At 48.2% G+C, this 24350-nt stretch overlaps 10 protein-coding genes across 10 annotated transcripts; 7 read left to right on the forward strand and 3 right to left on the reverse strand.

The window, feature by feature from the left end:
* The first annotated feature begins 2027 nt into the window (after positions 1 to 2027).
* BDV27DRAFT_64868 (uncharacterized protein) lies at positions 2028 to 3249 on the forward strand. Its single transcript, XM_032077189.1, has 2 exons — positions 2028 to 2771; positions 2839 to 3249. Exons 1-2 carry the CDS (start codon positions 2207 to 2209, stop codon positions 3093 to 3095), a joined length of 822 nt encoding a protein of 273 aa, XP_031930872.1. The 5' UTR covers positions 2028 to 2206; the 3' UTR covers positions 3096 to 3249.
* A 439-nt stretch (positions 3250 to 3688) lies between these two features.
* BDV27DRAFT_64870 (Calycin-like protein) lies at positions 3689 to 4470 on the reverse strand. Its single transcript, XM_032077190.1, has one exon. It carries the CDS (start codon positions 4283 to 4285, stop codon positions 3767 to 3769), a length of 519 nt encoding a protein of 172 aa, XP_031930873.1. The 5' UTR covers positions 4286 to 4470; the 3' UTR covers positions 3689 to 3766.
* A 1331-nt stretch (positions 4471 to 5801) lies between these two features.
* BDV27DRAFT_64872 (PPN1 endopolyphosphatase family protein) lies at positions 5802 to 8202 on the forward strand. Its single transcript, XM_032077191.1, has 4 exons — positions 5802 to 6059; positions 6124 to 7298; positions 7353 to 8082; positions 8134 to 8202. The coding sequence occupies exons 1-4, from the start codon at positions 5917 to 5919 to the stop codon at positions 8174 to 8176; spliced, it is 2091 nt and encodes a 696-aa protein (XP_031930874.1). The 5' UTR covers positions 5802 to 5916; the 3' UTR covers positions 8177 to 8202.
* A 951-nt stretch (positions 8203 to 9153) lies between these two features.
* BDV27DRAFT_123431 (MARVEL domain-containing protein) lies at positions 9154 to 10722 on the forward strand. Its single transcript, XM_032065869.1, has 4 exons — positions 9154 to 9542; positions 9629 to 9895; positions 10011 to 10245; positions 10304 to 10722. The coding sequence occupies exons 1-3, from the start codon at positions 9501 to 9503 to the stop codon at positions 10221 to 10223; spliced, it is 522 nt and encodes a 173-aa protein (XP_031930875.1). The 5' UTR covers positions 9154 to 9500; the 3' UTR covers positions 10224 to 10245; positions 10304 to 10722.
* A 271-nt stretch (positions 10723 to 10993) lies between these two features.
* BDV27DRAFT_154682 (terpene synthase family protein) lies at positions 10994 to 12634 on the reverse strand (the record flags this gene model as incomplete). The annotated part of the gene is made up of 10 exons (XM_032071999.1): positions 10994 to 11099; positions 11164 to 11381; positions 11450 to 11483; positions 11532 to 11621; positions 11678 to 11834; positions 11888 to 11900; positions 11965 to 12122; positions 12178 to 12196; positions 12278 to 12404; positions 12459 to 12634. 10 exons carry the CDS (start codon positions 12632 to 12634, stop codon positions 10994 to 10996), a joined length of 1098 nt encoding a protein of 365 aa, XP_031930876.1.
* Positions 12635 to 13770: 1136 nt separating this feature from the next.
* BDV27DRAFT_169204 (oxygenase MpaB family protein) lies at positions 13771 to 15001 on the forward strand (the record flags this gene model as incomplete). The annotated part of the gene is made up of 2 exons (XM_032074972.1): positions 13771 to 14178; positions 14246 to 15001. The coding sequence occupies 2 exons, from the start codon at positions 13771 to 13773 to the stop codon at positions 14999 to 15001; spliced, it is 1164 nt and encodes a 387-aa protein (XP_031930877.1).
* A 1272-nt stretch (positions 15002 to 16273) lies between these two features.
* Positions 16274 to 17599, forward strand: BDV27DRAFT_123436 (AP-1 complex subunit sigma). The gene is made up of 5 exons (XM_032065870.1): positions 16274 to 16425; positions 16481 to 16514; positions 16595 to 16712; positions 16787 to 17061; positions 17401 to 17599. The coding sequence occupies exons 1-5, from the start codon at positions 16415 to 16417 to the stop codon at positions 17431 to 17433; spliced, it is 471 nt and encodes a 156-aa protein (XP_031930878.1). The 5' UTR covers positions 16274 to 16414; the 3' UTR covers positions 17434 to 17599.
* On the forward strand, positions 17590 to 19550 carry BDV27DRAFT_123438 (RNA polymerase III-inhibiting protein MAF1). Its single transcript, XM_032065871.1, has 2 exons — positions 17590 to 18144; positions 18220 to 19550. The coding sequence occupies exons 1-2, from the start codon at positions 18139 to 18141 to the stop codon at positions 19201 to 19203; spliced, it is 990 nt and encodes a 329-aa protein (XP_031930879.1). The 5' UTR covers positions 17590 to 18138; the 3' UTR covers positions 19204 to 19550.
* A 229-nt stretch (positions 19551 to 19779) lies between these two features.
* On the forward strand, positions 19780 to 22197 carry BDV27DRAFT_123440 (uncharacterized protein). The gene is made up of 3 exons (XM_032065872.1): positions 19780 to 19937; positions 20032 to 20745; positions 20870 to 22197. Exons 1-3 carry the CDS (start codon positions 19881 to 19883, stop codon positions 22082 to 22084), a joined length of 1986 nt encoding a protein of 661 aa, XP_031930880.1. The 5' UTR covers positions 19780 to 19880; the 3' UTR covers positions 22085 to 22197.
* Positions 22198 to 22240: 43 nt separating this feature from the next.
* BDV27DRAFT_64999 (endoplasmic reticulum-Golgi intermediate compartment family protein) lies at positions 22241 to 23882 on the reverse strand. Its single transcript, XM_032077193.1, has 3 exons — positions 23661 to 23882; positions 23016 to 23591; positions 22241 to 22899 (listed from the first exon to the last, which is right to left on the reverse strand). Exons 1-3 carry the CDS (start codon positions 23749 to 23751, stop codon positions 22397 to 22399), a joined length of 1170 nt encoding a protein of 389 aa, XP_031930881.1. The 5' UTR covers positions 23752 to 23882; the 3' UTR covers positions 22241 to 22396.
* Positions 23883 to 24350: the final 468 nt, after the last annotated feature.

Here is a 24350-nt window from a genome sequence, read left to right on the forward strand (position 1 = left end):
AACCCCGTTGGATGCCCGAAGAACTAGAGATAGGAGCCATAGGAACCATGGTCGTTTGGAATTCTCAACAGAGGTTAGTTGTGAAAATTTGAATACCCCATCCGATTAAGTTTGTAAAACTTGGATGGCACTTCCAGTACGGAGTAGAAGCTGCTGTATTATTATTTTATTTTTTTTTAATGTGACCTCTCCTGGCTCAGATTGCATGAAATTTTCTTTTTCTATTAAGACTTTCTGTCGGAGAATCTACGGCGTTCAGGGTGCGGCTGTGCAGTAGTAATAAGCAATTTCACCTCGTGATGTTTCCGTTCAGAGGGAAATCCGGTGGGAATATTGCAGAGAGTTCAGTCGATACTACACTAAATTTGATAGGTGGCAATAAATGAAGTACTGTACGGGAGTAGTTTGCTGTCCATCCTAGTCGGTAACTACTGATAGGGCCCGAGTTGAGGGCAATACTCAAGAGTATCAACTTGGAACACTGGTATGAATTGTACAGTAGCACCACCGTTAGTGTGATCGAGGGTCCTGTGGAATTATGTACCGCGCTACCACAATACTAGTTGGTTTGTTTCTTCCCTAAACCAAGTTAGTTAACCACTCCCGTTGTTTCCCCGTCGTTAATCAGGTAATAGAGATTTAATTAGACATTGACCCATCAGCAGGTATTATTGGCTTACTATTGTTTATGATTTCCTCTAGCCCTTTTATTTTTTGCCTCTTCAATATGCAAGATTACTATCTGTAAGTACACAATGCTTTTCTTCTTATTTTTATTTTTATTTTTATTTTTACCCCCTGGTTACTGTGAACAGCGCACTGTACGACCTAGTAATAAAGATTCGAAAAATAAAAAAATAAAATAAAAAATCAAGTATTACCTTTCCCGGGGATGCCTCGGCAATCAAGTATTACTCAGATTGCTACTTACTGTGCCTAGGTACAGTACTTCGCTGCCTTGAGTATTTTAGCTTTAAATAAGTTACATCTTACTACTACTCGGAGTAGTAGTACTTCTCTTAAGGACAGTACTCCGTAGGTGGTGGTAACTTGCGCCCGTCACAATACGGTAAGGTTGTTTACTAGTTTGAATCTCGAGGTACAATTGGTGGCTGGCAGCAGACTATGTAGGCGAACCCATTGGCCCCTCTGGACCCTCAGAACCCTTGGAAGACCGAAATATGTGAGGATTCGGCGTTCTTAGTGGACGCCTCCTGGCACCCTGGGCGGATCAACCGCCGGAACTGCCGCATTCGGTGAGGAAATATGCGGGGACTGTCTGTTAGCGTCAGTGACCAAGAAGGGCCAAGAATGCCTCCTAAAACGCCAGGGAGCCAGCAAAAAGATGAGTCTCCTCTGGCCAATCCGGGATCCACACTCCCTGTTTCACAGGCAAGACAATAATAAGTCGCCGGTCACAGAAGGAGAGAAGGAGAGCGAGAAAAGAGAGTGTGTTGGACCAGCAGCATCGTGACTGACTTGCCATTCATGAATGATTTTCTTTTTTATTTTTTTCCCTTTTAGCGATCCTTCATCTATCTGACATTACCTTCAACCTTTCTGCCAGTGGTGGTTCCCCCCCTTGGGTTACAGCTCCTCTCTGCTGCACTCCCATAATCAGCTGGCCCCCCCCCCCCCGTTACTCCCGTGCTGAGAATCAGTCGTTTTTCCCAACTAGCGGAGGGTTCCGACTCGGACCTTACTCTACTCGATTCCCCAATTCTGACAGCAGGGAGCACTTCCCCTCCCTCTTTCTTCTCAGTGCGACCGCTATCTGATTTAGCGTTCTTTCGAATCCCTTGGCTTTTCGGTGTCAGGGCGGAAGGCGTTCCATGAGAGGAGACCATTCTTTTGCTGACACGGAAAACGGTGATCTGGCGAATCTATCGACCATCCAATTCGGAGTTTAGACGAGCGAAGCGCTGAAGATAGATACCTCTCCTCTTTACACTTTCGGGTCCTTTTGCTGTTTGAAATCGCCGGACGCGACTATTATGTTCTAAAGATTATTCCACGCTATTTTCGTGCAAGACTACGGTAGTGTTACTCGAATCCCTTCGACCACCATCGACCTCCCTCTTACCACCAACTCGGTTATGAGCATGCCAGTTGTGCTGGCCGCTGCTCCTCTGTTATCGCTGCGCTTCTGAGCCTACTCAGTCATCCCCACGGAGACGGCTCTACTTGAATAGTCCTCGGCCTCCAAATGGCGGACCCTTGGAGAATGAGGTCGACGTTCCGACCATGTCTGGTTCTATTGGCGATGTTGTCAACAATTCTACAACCTGGCCTCGCCCAGATCTGTTCTTTCTGGGATGGCGGATGTGTTGATCCCTACGCCCAGACGGCAATTTCCTTCGATTTTTCTCCTCTCTTCTTGGACGATCTTACACTATATTATGCATACGACGCCAACTCTCGGGGTAAAGGTAACGAACCCATGACTAAAGCTAGTTTTTGGATGGGCTATGCAGCACATCATGTCGATAGCTCAGCCATCTCCACAAATCGCACGTTGGAGGTTGGCTTGCGTGTGGGAAACTTGACAGGTACCCCTTCCGGGGGGACGAATGGATGCGACGGTGTTTGGGGACCACAATGCTCGATGAACCTCAAGGAGACATTAAAGGAAGCTATCTATCAACTCTCCGCCAAGGGAGAATATTATACATTCCCCCTAGATACTGTGTTACATGAAATGCTTGTCAACCCGCCTGCTCTTCCCAACTGTCCACCGCCTTTCTTCGATGTCCAGCGAATTCCAGTTAAGCGTACGTGAAGGTTCCTTGTCTCATAGGCCACAGGTCTACTTTGTTCTGTTACTTACACTTCTGCCAGCGTTCGCCTCGGAGACGGTAAATGACAAAGTTGCTATGATGTCAACTTCTGGCTCTAGCGATGACCCCTGGAAGACATGGTATATCGACAATATGACTGCGAAACAACAAGCAGATCAAGTGGCCGTTGCCATCATCAGCCGAAGCCCGTCATACGACAGTCCACCCCTGAAGAGCAAAGACGATGTTCAAATTGAACTAGTGTGCCTTCAGGCTCCTTCAACCGGGAGTTCGTCATCGAACCAAGATTCCACGTAGGGTTCTCGACATCACGTCTGAATATTCCTTTTCATACTCTAAGGGCCACAAGTTGTATACTTTGGTGGCCATACTAATAGCACCTTGCTGCATTGCACTCTTCGCTGGCATGTCTACCCGCGTGACATGCCTCATAACAATTCATTGTTAAGGAAGAGATTACCAGATCTACTCACGATCTCTGCCCATCCGCAGCAGGCTCTCAACTTCCCGGGCCGTGTGTGTGTCATCGCATCGAGCGATACGATGGCCGTGTTGCCTTGATCTAGGGACCACAACATTGGAAAAGCCGATTGCATGGACTACGAATGTTGGCATGGGAGGACGCGACCATTATTCAGCTCTACTTCTGGACATTTTGGATTTTTGAAATGATTCAGTTTCACTATACGTTGCCGGGATGCCCATCAATTCTCGGAAACTTGATATATTCGCATTGGAGTTGTATTAGTTGCACCCAGGACCGACCACTTTACACGCGGCATCCTTTCAAGAAATCTGTTCTTGGAACCTAGTATACTGGTTTGGTTATACATTGAATAGGGCAAAGTGAAATGCTCTCCGCTTTCGGGCAATCGTCGTGCCACGCATATTGATCGGATTTCCCCCGTGAGCCCACGGCCGACAGGACCGGGTCTTGAAGGAAGCCCTCGATACTACGCTACCTCTTATCACAGCGTCGGCCAATCCATCTGTATTGGTTTCAGATTACCCGGACCACGGAAATCCTCTAAGATCTCGGCCTGTTCGCTCAAAAGTATCCGATCGACTTGGCTACCGATTTGAGCCAAACTTCTCATTCGTGCTAGATCCTCTGGGGTGCGCTTATCGCCACGAGCTGTCGTGTTTTCCTCCCAATGTCCCTTGGAAAAGGCTATCAAAGTCGTGATATGCTTCCGCGAAATATCGAAAACCAATGAACAGACGGTGCCAGTTTCCTCGAGCCAGTTACACTGCCATAACTCTCCGGGCCGGATGCATTGGTATGTGGCCGATTGAAACGCCGCACGCCCCGCCATGGGGCCCCCATGAATGGCGTAATTTATGCGATCCTCGTTATAGAACCACATTTCATAACGCCATTTCTCTGGATTTCCTTCCGTATCCTGCGCTGCATAGTCATATATCAAGTGACGATCGCGAATGTCCTCATCGAAGGTAGATCCTTGTAAAGAGGGAAGAACAGGCATTTTGAAGACAACGGTGTGTTTAGTCTCGATCCTGGAGCACAATCGCGAAAGCAATGCGCAAGCAATTCGAGGGAAAATCACAAGGAAATTAGAATAATATATTCATTTTGGGAATATTAAAATTGTTTTTGGCCACTACAGTAAACCTCAAGTTGTCTACGTAACCACTTCACCGAAGAGCCCACGATTTATACATTACTCAGTAGATAGGTCAGTCAGTGACTATAATGACAACCATCACAGTCACCCCGAAAGTTTAAACCTAACCTAAAGTTTCTTTCAACTCGGGAGGCTCGGGATCTCATGACATCATGATCTAGCCGATAGCCCCAAGAAGATAATCGCGTCGATCTTGAGCTTGGTCGCACCCGAGACAATGGACCTAGATCTCCGCCTGAATGTGTCCCTGGCAACCAAATCATGATTGAATGATGAGTCGATAGCCGAACCTGAAGCTAGAACGGAATTTCAGGCTGTAGTTATAGGATCGTTGTGAAACACATCGACTTTTAGTGGAAGTGGAAATATATCTTGCTCAGAACTGTTCTTGTGGTTGCTTTGGTGTTGATTTAGCAATAGGGTTGGGGTAGTTGATTATATATACTAGTGCTCGTATTATGTTTAGAAGGGCAATTAGAAATAGGATTTATTATGCCTCAATTGGAGTTTAGAAATTATTATGGCTTTAAGTTAGTTAAGTGCTCTTATTATATAATCGTGCCTACTAACTAACTATCACCTGTATTTTAAATCCTTTTGTGGTTGTGGTTGCTTTTACAAGCTGAGACTAGATATCCTAAATGTTGTAAGAACGACCAGACTCACCTCCTCCATCATAAGCCCAAGAGCTGTACAATGACAGGTTCTAATCCAACAGGGAGGGAGAAAATTAATCGAAGTTAAAGAGGAGCTGCAAATCCCTTGAAAACTCTTACTGTCCAATAGCTAGGTAGCTTTCGCTTGAGGTGGCGCATCAACATATACCTTGCACGTCAACTTCAACCCATGGAGACATTGTGAGAGGTCGCAAAATGGGAAAGAAAGAAAACAAGGAGAACAATAGGGAGCCATTGACGCCAGGATTCTTGGAATACATGGGGGCTGCCAGGAAAAAAAGGCACAAAACCCGTCAGGGGTTGAATTCAACCAATTAAATCTCGTGATTTCTTCAAGGTACCATGGGTACTGCAAAAACACTCCATAGTATGAGTATGTACCTTATCCCTCTATACTGAGTACACCCGCACCTTTTCCGCTTTATGTCCAACATCATGTTGATTATCCATGTGTATAATTGCATATGAATCGCCCGACTTCTTTGCCTCGTACTATGTACGTACTACTAGTAGTTGTGATACTTTCTCCACAAATCTCATTTCCTAATCTCACGGTGTCCAGTCGATCTAAAGATTAGCGCCACGTGCATCCCTTTGCTAGATAAGGAAGAGTCAATAATTGCTCAACAACTACCACCCGCCACTATAAAATTATGATGCATTCCGCAAATTTAATCGCCATGCTGATACTCGCACGCCTTACTCGCTGTGACCACATTGTTAGCAGTCGTGGGCGTCGTCTCGTCTCGTCTCAATTGCATCCGATATTGCGAACGCTCGGTGCTTATCGGACTCATGGTTTACGCGTCCCATTTTATAACAATGCAGGCCGTTCTGGCCGGTGTCAGCACGAACCTAGCTGATGCCCTTACTGCCTCGTCACTACCTGGGGCTTCGTCCTATGTAGCCCCGGCTGGCTTCCCGACCAGTGCCTTCTCGTACGTTTTGATCGTTCAGTCTCTGCCCCGATTTGGAGTAGATACTCACAACCCCTTGATCTAGATCTTATTATTATCTACCCGCAGAACCAACCCAAGAGCCGCAACCAATTATTTATGACCCTATACTGAATATCACGTTCCCTTATGAATTGACGAATCCTGATACCATCCCGACGGAGAACAACGACCCCGTCTTCTTCCCAGAGCCATCTGTAAATCTATCGGAGCATCAACAACAGGCATTGGTCCACGGGGTCGTGGCCAATGTCACCCGCATCATCACTGCGAACAATACGAACAGTAACTGCACCACTTGCAAGGCAGCTTTGGCCGCGGCTAAGCCGGCTGCTTTGTTTGCGCCAACATTAGTGCCCGAAACGTTGATCTCCCTTTGCAAAAAGTACAAGTTCGCTTCTGATGATGGATGTGAGGAGAAATATACGGCGAGTGTCTTTGGGGCGATCTGGACTCAGGTTTTAGCCTATGCAGATGTTCAGGGTCCAGACGGAGACTACATATGCAATTCCTTGAGCAGCACTTTCTGCAGTCAGCCTCTGACGAACCCGTTAAACGTGTCAGATTGGTTTCCAAAGCCAAAGCCGGCAAACCCACAGGTTCCTAGCCCTAGTGGTAAGCGGATTAAGGTGCTGCACTTGTCGGATTTTCATCTGGACCCACGTTACTCCGTGAATTCTGAGGCAAACTGCTCGTCGGGCATGTGTTGCCGAAGCAATCTCTACAACTCGTATTCAGAGGACCAGGTTCTCCTTCCAGCCTCTGCCTATGGATCATATAAATGTGATACACCATATGACCTTGGTCTTGCCGCTCTGGAAGCTGTCGGTCCTTTGACTGGAACTGACAAGGACAAGAATCCTTTGGCCTTCACCCTGTATACAGGAGATTTAGTCTCGCATGATGACCCTGCTACTCAAGTTGATCGGGCCTATACGCAATATACAGAAACTAGTGTATATGGTATGCTCAAGTCATACCTCTCAGGGCCAGTCTTCGCTGCTTTGGGCAACCACGATACCAGCCCTGAGAACATTGAATCTCCACACAGTCTTCCAGGGCCATTGGGCCAACAACAGAGTTGGAACTATGATCATGTTGCAGGGCTGTGGCAACACGAAGGGTGGATTGATGAAACCGCTGTCCAGGAAGCCAAGCTTCATTATGGGGCCTACAGCATTAAAACCCATTATGGACTGCGCATTATCACGTTCAACACAGGTAGGTCAGTCATCTGGACCTTGACAATGCGATTGACTGACGTGTGACTTGTAGATTTTTGGTATAAGTCTAATTATCTGAACCTCATCAACACAACAAATCCCGACAACTCCGGGATCTTCGCTTGGATGATCTCCGAGCTTCAGAAAGCAGAGGACCATGGCGAGCGAGTTTGGCTTGTTGGTCATGTTCTCTCTGGATGGGATGGGTCCAACCCCCTCCCCAATCCAACAAATCTCTTCTACCAGATTGTAGACCGCTACTCCCCACATGTTATTGCAAACATATTCTTCGGTCACACACATGAAGATCAATTCATGGTATACTACGCGAACAATGGTACAATGCAGAACGCCAAAAATGCTTTGACCACTGGTTGGATTGGACCCAGCGTAACACCGCTGACAAATCTAAACAGCGGCTTCAGATTGTACGAAGTGGATACAGGGGACTTCAACATCTACGAAGCATACACCTTCTTTAGCAACGTGTCAGACTTTAGCTCTCTCGCGGAGACAGGACCTGTATATCAATTCGAATATTCTACACGGGACACGTACGGCTCCGCCGCTGGGTGGGACAAGGATGCCCCCCTGAATGCAACATTTTGGCATCAGGTTACCGAGGCTATGGAGAGAGACGGAGGCCTAGTAACCCTGCAAAATGAACTACAGGGTAAGATGAGTGTCAAGAGCCCCAAGTGCACGACCGCGGATTGCTGGAAAGCCAAGATCTGCTACATGAGGAGCGGAAGTGTGGCCCTCGGCAAGCAATGTGCTCAAGGGTGAGTCTACCACATTCCTGATATAACACAGTATACTGACAGAGGATGCAGGTACGGGTCTGTGCAAAGCGCATTTAAGCCATCTACAAAGTAAAGCCATACATATGTAAGCACATTGTTGTATGGATCTTTCTACTAGTACACGAGGAACCACAGTTACTTGCTTTTCAAACACTTACTGTACTCTATCATTTTCACGACAACACAGCAGCAATACTCCGATAAACTTTCTCTGTAGATCATAGAAACTCAATGTATAGGTTTTCGGGTATCATATGAGCTTTTGTCGGGAGTTAGCGCTGCGTTATCCAGTAACTGTGGAGACCTCGTAAGGTAGCCAGGGAACCCTAAACTGTGCCATAGGTAATGGTCTAGGAACGACCTCGATATATTTCATATTGGACTGGTGTGGTTCAAAGGACAGCCAAGTGCCTAGACCGTGACTGCCGAGTCACGCCACTGGCGCTTGAATATAGCTGAACTAGATCCTTTCTAATACTTATGAGGCTCGTTCGTTCTCACTGTCTTCATTATGAACGAATGCCTTCATGATGCAAAACTGTGGTCTTTACCAGGGCGAGCTGGCGAACAGGATTCTTCTAACTTTGGAGCTATGGGTACCGAGTATAGGAACTGGTGACAAATTTTTACCTCCATCGAAGCTAACTATATGCGTCGAAGCTAGAACAGGCCATGACTGGTAAAGGGGAAATTGTATAGGGTATCATTGGGCGACAGAGCGCCTACATTTGGAACCGATCGTCATCGGGGTCGGTTTAAGTTTGAACTTCATCGAGAGTTCGAGGGAATGGTGACGGCATTTACGTTTCATGTCGGATAGAGGCGGAAGATTGCATAGGATGATGGGCCGAGGAAGTTGCACAGAGCACGACGTTGTCTGCATAGGGCGCTTCTCTGATATTCTGTTATTATAGGATGCATACTATAGCGGACCAGCGCTAAGAATAAGTGATAGGCACTGCAGAAATGCCTGACAACTGTTTCTCGAAGAGGTGTGATTGGATAGTCTCCGAGGTGGACTAGGTAGTATATAATGTAGGATACCATCATCCAATACGGGTAATTCTTTCTCTCTCAGAGTGGTTGCTTAAAAATTTTTTTGTCGGTGGTGATTTCATGATTCGCATGACGTCGCAGCCATCCCGCAGCATATCGTCATCGCCCGCCCTCCCGGACATTCCGCTCATACAATATCAACCCCATCATCCCTAGAATTCTGACTTACCTTTGCCAAACCATCTTTAACTAATAGTAGCTCCACAAGCTTTGCGCCTTTTTAGCGCCTGAGACGATTCCGCTCCGCTGCGAATACCCTACACAATCGACGCGCTTTACCGTACGCGACTGTCCGAGATTAAAATATACTTACCAACGCATACAAAGCTTAAGCTGTTGAAATGGCTATGAACGCGATTCAGCTCGGCCTTCGACTGTGGGAGGTATGCCACTCTCTCTCGATAGTGACGGGGGTCCAGTATCGCACTAGGCACGCTAGAATTAGCTAACAAGATGCGCTTTGAAACAGTTCCTATGGACCCTGCTCGTCATGGCCCTGATTGGTAACATGATCGCCGATTCATTTAGTGGAAACCCTGCGACCGTCAACTATGCCATGTTTGTTTCGGCATTTTCCATGTTCACACTGTTCTACTTGGTGCCGGCATCCATCAATATCGACTGGGCAATCCATCCGATCTTCATGATTGTCTTGGACACTCTCAATGCGATCTTCTTCCTTACGGCCGGTATCGCACTGGCCGCTAAGCTCGAGGCCCACAGCTGCAGCAACAACGTACGTGTGATCCGTGAACCTCGGGATCCGAGATGCACCTCGATCGCAGCAGGATTCGTGCTATCGGCAGACCCACCCACTATTGAGATCCACCGGCTGATTGTCGATCATCTAGGATTACACTCTCCACAACGAGATTACCAACGGCTCCGTGCACCGCGAGAAGCGTTGCCGTGAGGCGCAGGCATCCACTGCTTTCCTTTGGCTCGCCTGGGCTGGATACACGGCTTCCATTGCCCTTTCATCTTTGGCCGCCCGCCGGTCCGTCAACCTTCGGCCCCGGACAGGTCCCGCCCGTGGAGCTCGTCCCAGCATGGCCCAGGTCTAAAAAGAAAATCATAGGAAACAATGTAAGATGGCCATGTTTTGGGATTTGCGATGAGGAACTGACCGTGTTGTTTTCCACAGGGTTTACGGTGCCAGCTGTTTGGTATTCCATGGTCTTACCGGTGAAACTAGACACGAGTCATATTCATGTTCTAGTCAAAATTCGCACGACATGTATACGTTTAAACGCCTTGGAAACGCCGTCAATTGATGAAAACCACCAATTGTGTCTCTCAGCAATGTGAAAATGACTATGCCGACAATTCTATACTAATTTCATACACCCGTTAATAATACTCTAGGGTTCGGTGAGGGAGTTGCGGAATTGTATTTGTATATCTTCTCTAGCTATTGACAAGATGCTAAGAGCGGGATGGATATGGAGTATATTGGATAGCAGGAGATGGAACAATAATTGGGTGGCTCGGAGAAGGTCGGAGTTTGTATCTGTTCTGCTGTATGTTCAATATCGTAATGTTATATGAAGCTTGACTTTGGTCTTTTTTTTTTTTTTAATAATCAGTTGTAGACACAGGAGTGAACTATACATGATTACGTGTATACCAAAATCGTTGGAGGCTCAGCTTACCCTTTACGTTCAATCGATCTGACAGCTCTGAGTCACGCCTCCAATGGCCCCCATTCTCGCCCCTCTAGTGCTCTTTCAACGACTCATAACACTGGCAGTATTAAACTGTCATACAAAATGAAAGTGAACAGTAAAAACATTCATGAACGCCTCAAGCCAGGAAAACAGTCTTGCAGACATCCTTAGAGAATTGACAACTCAACATCAGCACTCTGTGGCTGCACGGTTATGATGCCAGTATTTCGGACCTCTTCATTCGCCTCTCCAAAGTATCGTCCGGAACGAAAGCTATGCAAATATTAGTGTCGAACCAAAATGCTATCATATAAACTCGCAGTCGGTCATCGCTCACCTCCAGTGAAGATTAGCTTTGACAACATTCTGTACTCCACGAACGTATTGTTGAACCTCCGAATCGATATACTCACCCCAACTGGGTAGGTCTGCTAGCGCAAGGTACCAGTCATGATAACGAGAAAAGAGCATACCACCAATGTGGTCAAAGGCCATCTGCGCGGGCATTCCCGCACGTCGACAAATGGCAACCATATTGTGAGTTACACCTTCTTTCTACAGATCCAGCACGTCAGCAGGAGTATCCTGGATGATCTGGCTTTTTATGTTTCAAAGATACTGACCTCTTCTTTGCAATACGAGAGAATGTCGTTTTGCCTATGGTCGTTGAGTTTTGGTTCGTCCCTCTTTTGGTTTAACACTCACAGTAGGACTAGGTCAATTCCGATTCTTTCTATCTCTTTGATGCTTCTAGTCTCGAAGACTGAGTCTGGGATATGGAGCTTGTGACCATACCTGCTCATTGTTAACAGTCTTGCGCGAATATATCTGGAGTGGCTGCGGTGGCGTACTCAACTAGGGCAAAGAGAGGTGAAACTCCGGCAGATTGTCTACGTAATGCGAGCATCTCGTCGAGTGTGGGATATTCGCCCCTAGAGCAACTGTGGACTTGTTCGATGGCGCCATTGCAATAATCTCTCATAGCCTTTGCGAACCTGCGACGGACACCTTGATTATTTCTTAGTGGGGGCCCAAGGGAGTCTCGGTTTTGAGGGTCATACCAACTGGAGAAGCCTATGAACTTTAGCAAATCTATCCTGGAAAATAAAAAAGAGGGAAGAAATTGGCCGATAGTTACCTTGGCAAGGCGACGCCATACGGAGTTATGGACCTGAACCAGAGGGTGCTCTTCGCTATCGTCTGACACAGTCCCATAATCTTGCATACCATTTAAGAGACTGTTGACCAATTGCTGAGCTTGTATAGGGTCATCTTTTAGACCTCCATTATCGAACACTGGAGATAAATGACTTAGTATCTTGACCAGAAAGGTAATAGCTGCAAAGCTCACTATCATCGAATGGGAAGACCTAGGGGTGACGCCGAGCGGCACAGGTTAGCATGTCGATGTCTTCAAAAGGCATTAATCGTGTTACGACTAATACACATACCCAGTTGCCCCAATCACATATTGTCTGGAGCTCCAAAGGCGAAGCATCCGGTACTACGATTGAGCAAAAGTACGAAAAATCACAGTTTGTTATAGTCTTCCGAGTCCTGTCGCCAAACGCGCATATTCTGCAGTGCGCCCGCTTAGCACTGCATGCTATGTCTTCTGTCGGACATACTGACCTTGCTATCCATAGTTCGGACTCCTGCTTTACCGTTTCATAATACGGGTTCGTTGCTGGCTTCTCCGATAAAAAGAGCACAAACATGTTAGGAAGGTGTACAGAGACAAGGGCGTCTCTACACGCAGCCTTTCCCATTGGCAATATCAATCCGTCAGACAGTCGTGGGATTTCCATGATGAAGACAATGCCTAATGAAAGCTCTGGTGTGCAAACTGAAACAGCTAATTTGTGAAAACAAAGAGGTACCCTGTTAGCTGCTACTATCCTTAAATACTGCGATTATGATGATACTCATTTTCCAGGCAAGGCTAGTCATCCCTCGAACCATCGCCAATTACGCAGAAAAACTTCAATGATGTCAAGGGATATCCTGAAAAGACAATCTCGGGCCGCGGGTTACCTCGATGATATGTTTTCCAGGAAAGTCCATTACCGGATTCTGCTACCTGCAGACAAGATAAAGAAGGTGGATTAGTTGATGGTCATATAGTTCACAAATGATTATCCCAATAATGCGGCCTATACTTCGCCACAGTGGCTGAGGATCCTGCACTATCGATCTTTAGATCGGGATCTTGTTCATGATGATCATGGTTCCTTGTTCAAGCCATATGTGGAACTTCATTGTTGCCTCAAACTAATTCGATCTATTGAATTATAGGCCTGGGCGGATCTCTTATCCGGCCTCCGACGCAGTGGGCGACTCTAGTCGAGTGGGGAACCGTTCTTCATTAATGAATTTAGCGCGCTTTATGGGGCATCGACCAAGTCATGGTTCTGTGTGCGGCTCCAGTGGAATTGTACAGCCACGTATAGTTGCGCGTGTGTATCGATTTCTTTCATATGATTTCTTATCATCCCATCCTCCCGTCAGCCCATACAATGTTGGCCAATGTCCCCACTGTTCCCCTCGAAAAAGCAATACAACACCGTGATGCGTATACGTAGTTCTACACAATTGGACTATGAGACGCTCGGCGCTGATCTACATGGGTTGTAATCTCTCTCTATGGCCTCGGACGGCCTCCGGATGCAAAACTAGCATCTGTCGTACACAGCAAGCTCCATGGCACCGAAACCTGACGAATGTGGGGGCAGAACAGAGCCTGGGTCGTTCCGGGATTTGTAGAAGGACAGACTCGGCTGGATGCCGTCTGAACTTGACCTTGTATGCTGAACTCAGATGTTGTACTGGATCTATAGCAAGTAGATGAGCATAAATTCTCGCATCCTTCCCTCAATGGCTCGAAAATGCTCACAGCTTTGTTTACATTTGATATCCTCGAGTTTATCTTCAAGTTATTAACGAAATGGACACCACTCTGCCTCCTCACTCAAATGCTGGTGACCGTATAAGCAAATGGGGCTACTCTTTTACTTGGACGGATTGCCATCTCTCTAGAGAGAAGACAGAGTCTCTACGTCAGCAATTCGACACACTGGGCGCTGCTGCTCTGGAACGGCTTCAGTTCATACGATCTTCGTTGCTAGAAGATAGCAAAGCAAAAGGAATTAGTCCTCCTTCAAATGATCTTTACACCATCCTCCAAGACTACCATAGGGAGGATGAGGTCTTAACCCAACTCTGGAACGAAACCCACACGGTCCCAGACTGGGTTAACTGGGAGCAACTCGAGCGAGGCCAGCGGTTTTTTCACCGTTATATAATTGCCAACATTGTTGGCTTTGCATTACAGGGGTTTGTAGCAGAAAATTCTGTATAACTCCCTTTGACCATCGTGAATCCATTGAACATTGTATAACTGACTCAGATTTCACGTTAAGGCGGCCTCCGGCGTCGTAGAAGTCCTCGCCCGGACTGGCAGTTTCTCGACTCGTATGTTGCTAAAGAGACTACTCGAGACCTTCCAATGGTTGATCCTAGTCACTCATGACCTCGCTGCCATCCAACCTGGCGGCGAAGGCCATGTTGCAACCGTCCGGGTCCGACTTCTCCATTCATCCGTCCGACAGCGCATCTTACATCTGTGTCGCACAAAACCTCACTACTTCGATATTGACCGTTATGGTGTCCCCGTCAACACATTAGATAGCATTCACTCCATAAGTACTTTCTGCTGCAATCCAATGTGGCTCCAACTGCCTAGGTTTAAAATCACCCCTTCCGCCGATGAGGTCGAAGACTACATGGCCCTGTTTCGATACCTTGGCTACCTTCTCGGAACACCAACGTCATACTTCGAGACGGTGGAGAAGGGCAAGCACACAATGGAGAGTATGGTCGCCCACGAGCTGCATACCACCGAGACGTCACGCGTGGTCGCTTATAACTTTGTCGAATGCGTGGCGAACCTCCCTGCCCCGTTTCATGTCTCGAGGAAGTTCATTGAGGCTGGTAGTCGATGGATCAACGGCAACGAGATCTGCGACGAGCTTGATCTTGGGAAGCCCGGGTTCTTATACTACTTAATGTTTGCCAGTTATTGTGTTCTTGTTCTAGGGCTTGCTTGGCTGCAACGGATGATTCCTATGCTTGATGAATTCATGATTAAGGTAGGTCTTACAAGCACGGCACTATGAGTGACTTAGTTGCACTAATTACTACATGCCAGCTCTCCCGAACCCTCTTGTACCAGGGGATAGTGCTACGAGAACGCACTCGTTTTGACTTTAAACACGTCCCGCGCATGGGCAAGACCATTGGGAGAGAAAAATACAGCCCCAGTGAAGGCAATCGACCTTGGCAGGCGTGCAAGTATCCTTCATATCTGAATTATACTTTCTTTGATATCACGGATATAGGGCATCTTGAATTGGTGTGTCTTACTGTGGCTCTTTTTACCGGGGGACTATTGACTGGGTGTATGATCAAGAGCGGACTATGGGTTTACAGTAGGATGTGGGATGTCACTATGTAGGCGTGAGGGATTTTACATGGGTTGGTTAATGAACAGGATCAGTAGGCTATATGGGGCATGTTATACGTTATCTTACCTGGTGTGGTTGTGAACAACTGGGATATGAGCCCCAAGTATAGTAGTGGATGTGATGAAATATATTTCTTGTCGTCTGAGCTCTACGCATGAAGATAAATCGAGTAATACCCCACTTTACTGTTTCGCCGTAGCACCTAATCCCAATTTTATGAACCCTCAGTCTGTATTATAACATTCTGATATACTCCGGCATTTGTCCTGTCGGGCTTTGATCTTTGAGTTCAATAGTTGAAGTATGGACGCCCCAAAACTTGAACTACCCTCTTGTCGTCTCAGGGCCAATCGAAGTACGAACTGGCTTTATTCGGATCTTTCAAGTGCAATGGATGTGTATGTTCGGTATCTAAACCAGGAATTGAACTAAACTAAACTAAACTAAACTAAAATAAAATAAAATCAAATAGGTGTTTTGATTGCTTTTATATATTATTGGATGCACTCCGGTCATGTTGCCAGCCAAAGTGCGACCAATCGTTTCGACTGGGTTCGAGTGCTGCTCTAAAGCTTAGCGTGAAACTACGGAGATTCTGTTGCTTGGCATAGGAAGGAATATGATCCCACGTGTATCAACATGGGACTACAGTACACTTCGGAGCAACTGGTCAAGTGTGAAGACTCCGAGTGTATTTTTGTTGTTGTTGTTGTTGTTTGGGTTGACCGAAAGTTTGTTGTTGCGTAGAAATGGTGGGGTTGAAGCAACGAGGCCGGATATGTGCCGTAAGAATGGTTTCCTGAAGGATCCCTAGAATATTCGAAAAATCAAGCAAATTGAAATAAGAGCAAGTGGAATTATAAGGAGAGAGGGAAGTTGTTGTTCCTGACAGGCGGGGCAGTGTGAGTGAGAGAAAGGACGTAGCCAAAAAAACCCCCTCCGCGCGGCCCGTGCAAGAATTTCTCCAGAAGCTCTTGCAAGTGTGTTTAATTGCGTTCCCTCCACCAACTCCTTTTCGTGGCCTTTTCGCTCCCCTCATCAACAATCACACACCCACCGCACACAATGGCTATCCAGTGAGCTTGCCCTGCCAATTATTGGCAAAGGGAGTGCGCTAATTTCTCCATCTAGCTACTTGATTCTCCTCTCCCGTCAGGGCAAAGTGGTTCGTTTACCCTCGTGGCCCACCCAACTTTTTGACCGGTCCGGAAGTCCGGCTGGATCTGACTGAATTCTTTCTCTCAGCGCCTAGCGAAATGGTTCACAACTCTTTCTCCCAAGGAGAAGGCTAAGATTATCAAAGATGTGACCCAACTCGTCCTGTCCCGTCGGACAAGGATGTGCAACTTCCTCGAGTATAAGGGTACGGGTCCCAGCCACATATATACTTGCTAATGCACACAATCCCCCCCTTTACTAACTGACATTTGTTCTCAGACAGCAAGGTTGTTTACCGTCGTTATGCCTCCCTCTTCTTCATCGCCGGATGCGCTTCGACCGACAACGAATTGATCACCCTTGAGGTCGTGCATCGTTATGTCGAGCAGATGGACAAGTATTACGGCAACGTCTGCGAGTTGGACATCATTTTCAACTTCCAAAAGGCATACTTCATCCTAGACGAGTTGCTGTTGGCAGGAGAGATGCAGGAGAGCAGCAAGAAGAATGTCCTCCGGTGCATCAGTCAACAGGACAGTTTGGAAGACATGGAGGTGAGTTATTGACCGCCGTATCTTGCTTAGAAGTTCGCATAGACGATGGCAGGAGGTCTGAGACACTACGATCGGATGCGATCGTATCCATTCGTTGGAGCTCTGCCGGGGCTGTTTTAGTATGCTCATTTGATGCTTGGTTCTATTTGCTGCCCGTTGTTTCTTGGGCTTGTGGTATCTTTTGCGCGCGTTGCTATTTCGCTCCACTTTGCTATATATCACCCAATTGTTTGCCTGCAATACTTTTTGCCACCTCGGTTGTTTACTGCATCTCGTGCGTTCCGATCCTCCTTTTGGCCTACCGTCGATCGACGCTAATAGCTATTGTCCCCTTTCTAGGTTGAGGAAGATGTGGTTACGAAGATTATGTAGCGGCCTTACCATTCGGCAACTGAGCGTTCCTGTGTTTCTATATTTGGATTTCCGCTTTGGGGAATATTGGGAGGACATATTGGCGTTGGACGTACATACTAGGCGTTGTTTTCTACACAGTTCACGACCACTAATTAATACCACATGGCTATGGAACTTGCCTCAATTATTGGATTCAACCACAGGAAAGTGACTTTCATCCCAATGTTTGGTACTGACCCCGTGTTCTGGATCGGCCCCCGTGAGGTAGGTGAATGATATCACTGGCCGAGACCACCCCCCACGTGACCCTCTCCGACCCGGGGGCGCGTTGCGCAACTCCCGCTTCAGCTAAGCCCAGGCCCCCCAATTGCCGTACGATAGTCCATCCCCAAGTGTCCCTCCTGGATCTCTTCCCATCTTCTCTTTCATCTCGCTTGACTTATCATGGCTCTTTGGTCGTGATTCACTCAAATAACTCACCTTCTGTCCATTGAATAACTGCCCAGCCAGCCTAGCGCTTGTTGCCAACTCACGACCTCTTATCTCCGATCGGCTACGTTTCAGCCGACGTGGACGCTGCCTTATCGCTTAGGATACCGTTAATACCTGGTTCATCCGCTTGTCGCAAGTAGGGACCTTCTTGCCTTTCACAAAGTGTTAATCGCCTTGTTTACCTTGCCCTTTTGATCGACCGGTCAGGACTCTTGACCGCTATTGTCGAAGATGAAGGTTCGCATCCTCTCTTTCTCCTCAATCGTGAAATCCATATCCCTGCTGCCCATACTAACGTATTGCTCCTACTAGTTTCTTCCCCTTCCTGAGATCGAGGACGTGACGAGTTCCCTGAACTTCGACACCGGTGATTGCCACATTCTCGGAGGCTGCGATCTTTACACGACGAAGGCAGCACGGGCGGACCGGAAGTTGTACAAGAACATCGAACAGTCTCTTGAAGCACAATATGAATCGACTCTTCGCCTGTCCGCATCGTTGTCGCCTCCAAATGCGTCGGACGCGGCCGCCTCGCTCAATCTGTCCCGGTCTAGCCCCTTCGGACCCCTGAGCGAACATTCCAGCCGGAGAACCTTCGCCTATCTGATCGCAACCCTGAACGCAAGCCATCCAGATTACGACTTTTCTCATGTGCTGCGCCCGTCGGACTTCCATCGTGAGAGGAATATCAAACGCGTAATGAACACGATTGATTCCACACTGTTTAATCTTCGGCCACGTGAAGCCATCGACCTCGCTCCCCCTTCACCAGTGACTATCTCGGGCTCATATAATGCCGGGGCCTCTGCTACGTGGGGGCCGAGAATGTGGCAAATAATCGATGAGCAGCTATCGCTCAATGAGTGCTCCATCTATTCTTACTCTCCGGAAGAAGATCCTTCCGATGCGGACGACGGAGCGATCTGGAGTTTGCATTACTTCTTTTTTAACCGGATCCGGAAGCGTGTCTGTTATCTCTACCTCAGAGCCATCCCGATCCTCAGTCACACGCCTAGTGACGGAGTTGCTACGCCGACCGCAAAGAGGACGTACGACGACGGTTATCTCACACCGGACCTCGGGTCAAGCAAGCGGGCCCGCTACTGGCTCGGCGACGTGGTACACCTGGAAGACGAGAGCGAGTCCGACGAAGAGCACGCCAGCAAGCCATCCCGGCCCGTTGTGGACGAATACGACAACTACGTGCTCAGCGACGAGGAATTCCGATCTAGATCTGGCAGCAAGGGCACAGTACGTGCCATGAGTGAGGAAATTGCCGACTCGATGGAGGTTTAAATTACGATTCAACCCGTTACGACTTGTTATTACTTCACTGCTTTACCTTTTAATTCCGCTGATGCCCCCTTTTCTTCGATTCAACATGGATATTCTCAACGGTTTGCTTAGTTGTTTGCTACATCTGCCGCATATGCACAGGTTCGGGGCGTTTGGTGACCGGCAGGGATGATAATAGGCCCCTATTGATGAAGTCGTCGTTTCGTTGTGTAGGTTTTGATCATTTTGCGCTGCATACCCAATTAGTTGCGGCGCGCCCGGGGCGTTGAATCGCTTGCATTCCTTTCTGTTCTTGTATTTACGATTCTTGACCACTGAATTAATTATGCTATTGTACACGGAGTGAAGAGTCTACAGAGTAGAACCCCAGTAACCACAAGATAACTGTTCAACACAAGAAAACAAAAAGTAAACACAAGGCAAAAGGAAACCATAATGATAACCTTCAATCCATACCCTAGAAAAGAACCCACAAAACAATAAATCGGGAAGGCCAACACCCTTAGGCCTCCAAGGTACAATTAGGTACCTACTCAACAGAAGTCCAAAGAACAACAACCTGGTCCGTGCACGACGGGGAAAGCTGTCCCTTCCGATCCGCATATACATACCTACACGCCCAAATCTCATCTTACCCAAGCAATTAACCAACCTCAACCCCTTAACTATATACCAAAATGGCCGATGATGAAGAGCGCACCAAGGCCGAGAAGCTAGCCGCCGCGAAAAAGAGGGTATGTCATGTTATCCTTATCCACCCCATGTCCTTTTGTCCCATTGGAAACCAAACAGGGCTCGGCGAATAATTGATTAACTCATCTCGAACAGGTCGCGCAACTACAGAAGCAGAAGAAAAAGGCGAATAAGAAAGCGTCAGGCTCTGAGGCTGCTACGACGGCTAAGGAAACAAAGGAGTCTTTGCCGAGTACTGAAGATAAACAACAAGGAGTAGAAGAAGAGGAGGAAGGACAATCACAAGCCCCGGAAGAGTCGAAAGAAGAACCGAAACTAGCAGACGATGCCCAAGATAAGTCCGAAGACCAGCAGCAGCAACAACAACAACAACAAGAGCAGCAGACACAGACGCAAGATGAACCTGAACAACCCCCTACCGAACAATCCACCTCCCCGACTCCCTCAGCAGAACCCCAGCCCGTCGTGAAAGCAGACACGCCGTCGCGCCACGGCCGCCAGCCTTCGCTATCGATCCAGTCGAAGATGAGGTCGTCTTCATTCCGGAAGGGATCCGTCTCGCAGGGTAGTGCGTCGCCTTCGCCGTCTGCGGTGTTGAAGTCGCCCTCTTTGCCGCCGTTGACGGCTGATGGGGAGTCTGTGCATGAGGTGTATCGGAAGCAGGCGGGGCGGATTGAGGAGGTGGAGAAGGAGAATCGGCGGTTGGAGAAGGAGCTTGAGGAGGCGACGGGCCGGTGGAAGAAGACGGAGGAGCAGTTGGAGGAGTTTCGGGAGGCGAGTGTTGATGTTGCGGAGTTGAAGGAGAAGTTGACTAAGGCTGAGGAGAAGGTGGGGGAAGTTGAGGAGTTGGTTAGTTTTTCCCCCTCGTTTCCTATTCCTTTTTTTTTTTTTATTTTTTTTTTCTACGGCTGTGATGTGGATGTGACTATGGCTATGGTTTCAATGTTGGGTTTGTTACTGACGGTAGTTATAGAAAGCGGAGATTGCCTCACTTCAGAGACAAAACTCGCATCTGCAGAAGACGCATCGGAGTTCTGCGTCGCCGGCCTCGTCGGAGTCCCCTCCTGCGGATCTTGTGCAGCAGCTTGAGTCGAAGTCCGCTACGATTGAGGCTATGGAGCTTGAGATCTCGAACTTGCGCGCTCAGCTTACGGACCAGTCTTCCTCTAGTAGTGCCCATGAGGCGCAGATCAAGGCTCTGGAAGAGAAGCTGTCAAGCAGCGAGGCAGCGCTGGAGAGTGCACAGAGCGAACTCACGGAAACTAAGAATGCCTTAACCCGTGCATCAGAGAAAGCCGTCAAGGAAGGAGTGGACAAGACCTCCACAGAAACCCAGATCAAGAACCTAGAACGGGAACTCTCAGAAGTAAAGGAGAGCAAATCCGAATCCGAGAAGAAGATCGAAACGCTTGAGAAAAAGATCGAAGCAATGGGCAACCTACACAAGGAGTCCGAAACACGACACCAAGCCCGCCTGCGCGAGACCGAGAAGACAGAACAAGAGGTCGCACAACTCCGGAGCCGACTAGCCAGCGCCGAGAATGAAAACCTCCGGTTAAAGGAAGAGCAGGAGACGCTTCGCAAGCGCAACGCCGTTGGCGCGGACGATGACGGCATCGACGAACTCGAGGACGAAGAACGGTCCCGTCTGGAGCGCCGAATCCGCGACTTGGAAGGCGAAATCTTCGACCTCCGTCGCGGAGTATGGAAGGAGAAACGCGAGGAAATTGCCCATGGCCGTGAACCCAGTGTCGCTTATCCTTCCAATGCCAACCAGGCTGCGAATGCTTTCGATGATGTTGACCTCGTCGGTGGAGCTCCTGAACATGCCCGCCGACGCAGCATGCAGCAGCATTCGTCCTTCTCGACTGTCCTCTCTAGCGGATTCGCTGCCTTTACTGGGGGTAACACGTACGGGAACAGAGCCCGCGCGCCCTCGAATAAACAGCATCCACCTGCTGCACGGGGCAGTCTCGAACTCCTATCCGAAGAGAACTTCGACGACGAGTTCGACGAGGCAGAGTTTGCCCGCGCCCAGGCCGAGGAAGAAGCTCGCAAGCGCGTCGAATGGGTCCGCGAGATCAAGAAGAAGCTCAAGGACTGGCATGGCTGGCGGCTGGATCTGGTTGACAGCCGGGCTGGAGCGGAAGGAGCCGGAGTGGGAATGGGCGAGATATTCGAGATCTAGACTTATATTTCATATTTAAGCTGGTCATCTCTTTATGTATTGTTTATGAGAAGGTTCATGTTCATGTTCACGGACTGTGGTTGGATGGAGTACGGCGGATGCGTAGATATCCCAATTGATGATGTTTCATTGTTTATTTTTTTTCTATCACATCTTTCCGAATGTGCTAACTGTTGTAGCTGTACTGATATTTACCAAGCAATAGACAAACAACAAACGGGGAAATAGTACAAACAAGAAACACCGAAAACAGGACACCATTCAATCAAAACCCAACAGCCCGGACAACAAAACAAGAAAAAAAAGAATCTACTACTCATCCGCCAACTTCCCATCAAGCACACCCTCCGACCTCTTCCTCCCCTTCCGTAACAGCTCCCCACCCCAACTCGCAATCTGATAAAGCCAGCCCCCGGTAACCATAACCCCGGAAACCGTATTCACGAGCCTAATCAACAGCGACAAGAAACTGCTTCTCTCCTCGCTGATCATGAGCAGGATCGGCTCGATGTTATACTTGAAGAAGATGCCGGGGATGTAGTAGGGGTTTTCGGGCAGCTCGGTGCCCTGGGTGGTGGCTGCGTATTGGTTTGTGAAGATGACGTTCTTGGAGTGGCTGGGTTTAGAGGTGTAGAGGGTGCTGTCGAGGGCAGCTTGGTGGCCCTTGGAGTAGATTGTGGGTACGACGGAGAGGAAGTACTGGTATTTGTAGTAGTGGGATTCTGTTGCTGCGATGGTCTTGTCGAGGGGGTTGAGGAGAGTAGGGTAGTGGGGTCCGAAGGAGAGTTCGGTTATCATGTGGGAGAAGTTGAATGCTGTGACGAATTAGCCCTGATCCTATATTGTATAACCATCCGCAAATCACCAAGGAAGAGAGATAATGTGTGCGTATGTGCGCGAGAGAAAAGAAAAGAGGAGAAGAGAAGCATACCCGAATGATCCAAATGTCCGCCCATATCTCTATACCCATGACCCCTAGCAGTGATATGGAAATCCCCCTGTACTTTATTCCCCTCCAAACTCCCATAAATGCGACACGAGTCGACAGCATCCCCCCTCCGCAGCTTGGGACCCTTGGGGAACTTCCTCCTGGGGTTCCGTCTCACCTCACCCAGCACATGGTGCACATGGGCGTCCTCCTCCTGCGCCTCCAACCGGCTCGGATCCTCGCGACTAAGCGTCTGATACTCGTGGTCGTAGTTGCGCTTGTCCGTCCAGAGCTTCCAGCTGGTGGGGTCCTTCTTCAGCAGCTCTCCGGCGAGAATGCGATCACCGGAGGCGTCTTGGATGTTGACGTGCAGAGCGTCGCAGGGCATCTGGACGACGATGTCGAGGTTTAGTTGGAGATCGTGGGAGACGCCCTTTTCAACACTGAAGTGGTGGTTTTCGGAGCCTTTGAACCAGGTTCTAAATTCGGAGATGGAGAAGACGCTGCAAATGAGGAGGATGAGGACGGTCCATTGGCCGCCTCGGCGGGAGGGAGCTGTGTAGTCGGGTTTGGTTTTGGCTGGATTATGTATGTTAGTGTTCGTTCTTTACAATCACGGTGGGCTTCTGTTTCGTTCAAGAGACGTACGAAATGCATCGAATGTCTTCAGGCCGCCCTGCAGCCCGGACTTCTCCCCGAACGCATCCTCGTCCAGGCCGTGCGATGAGAAGCCATTCATGACGAATCTGTATCGCAAGGGGTAGATAAAATCAATGGATCAAGGCATGAATGAGAATTGAAGAGGAGGCAAAATGAATGGACGCCAATTGGGGCGGGGAGTGGGTGTTAGGGTGAGAATGAATGGTCGGGGAAGAACAATGGAGGCGGAGCAGTTGCACGCTTGAGGCCAAGTATTCAATTCGCTGCTTATCGGGAGATCTTATCTGATCTATCGGTCTATCGCCAACCATATTTTATACGTCACGGTTTATTTATTTGTTTGTACCGAGTACAATATAAGGACCTCTTTCTCGTTGTGATGGACTCACCCGTCCATTCCTTGAATTTCCATTATATGTACACCGTCCAGAATCTATGAATGTTTATGATAATTAACTATACTTGTCTTCGTCAGTATATCCATCGATGCTCTGATTCTAACATAACCCATGACTCCTAACACTCCTACCATCCAAGAATATGGGTAGAGCTGAAAAGTGAAGTGACAGAACAAAAAAAAGTGTAAATATACAATGTCCTGTGTGAATGGAAAACACCATCGAGTCCATCGATATGGGGAAAACATCGGGCAGATATGGAAAGAGCAGGGGAAAAAAA

Source organism: Aspergillus caelatus (assembly GCF_009193585.1).
Source record: "Aspergillus caelatus strain CBS 763.97 unplaced genomic scaffold BDV27scaffold_31, whole genome shotgun sequence".
Classification (NCBI taxonomy): domain Eukaryota; kingdom Fungi; phylum Ascomycota; class Eurotiomycetes; order Eurotiales; family Aspergillaceae; genus Aspergillus; species Aspergillus caelatus.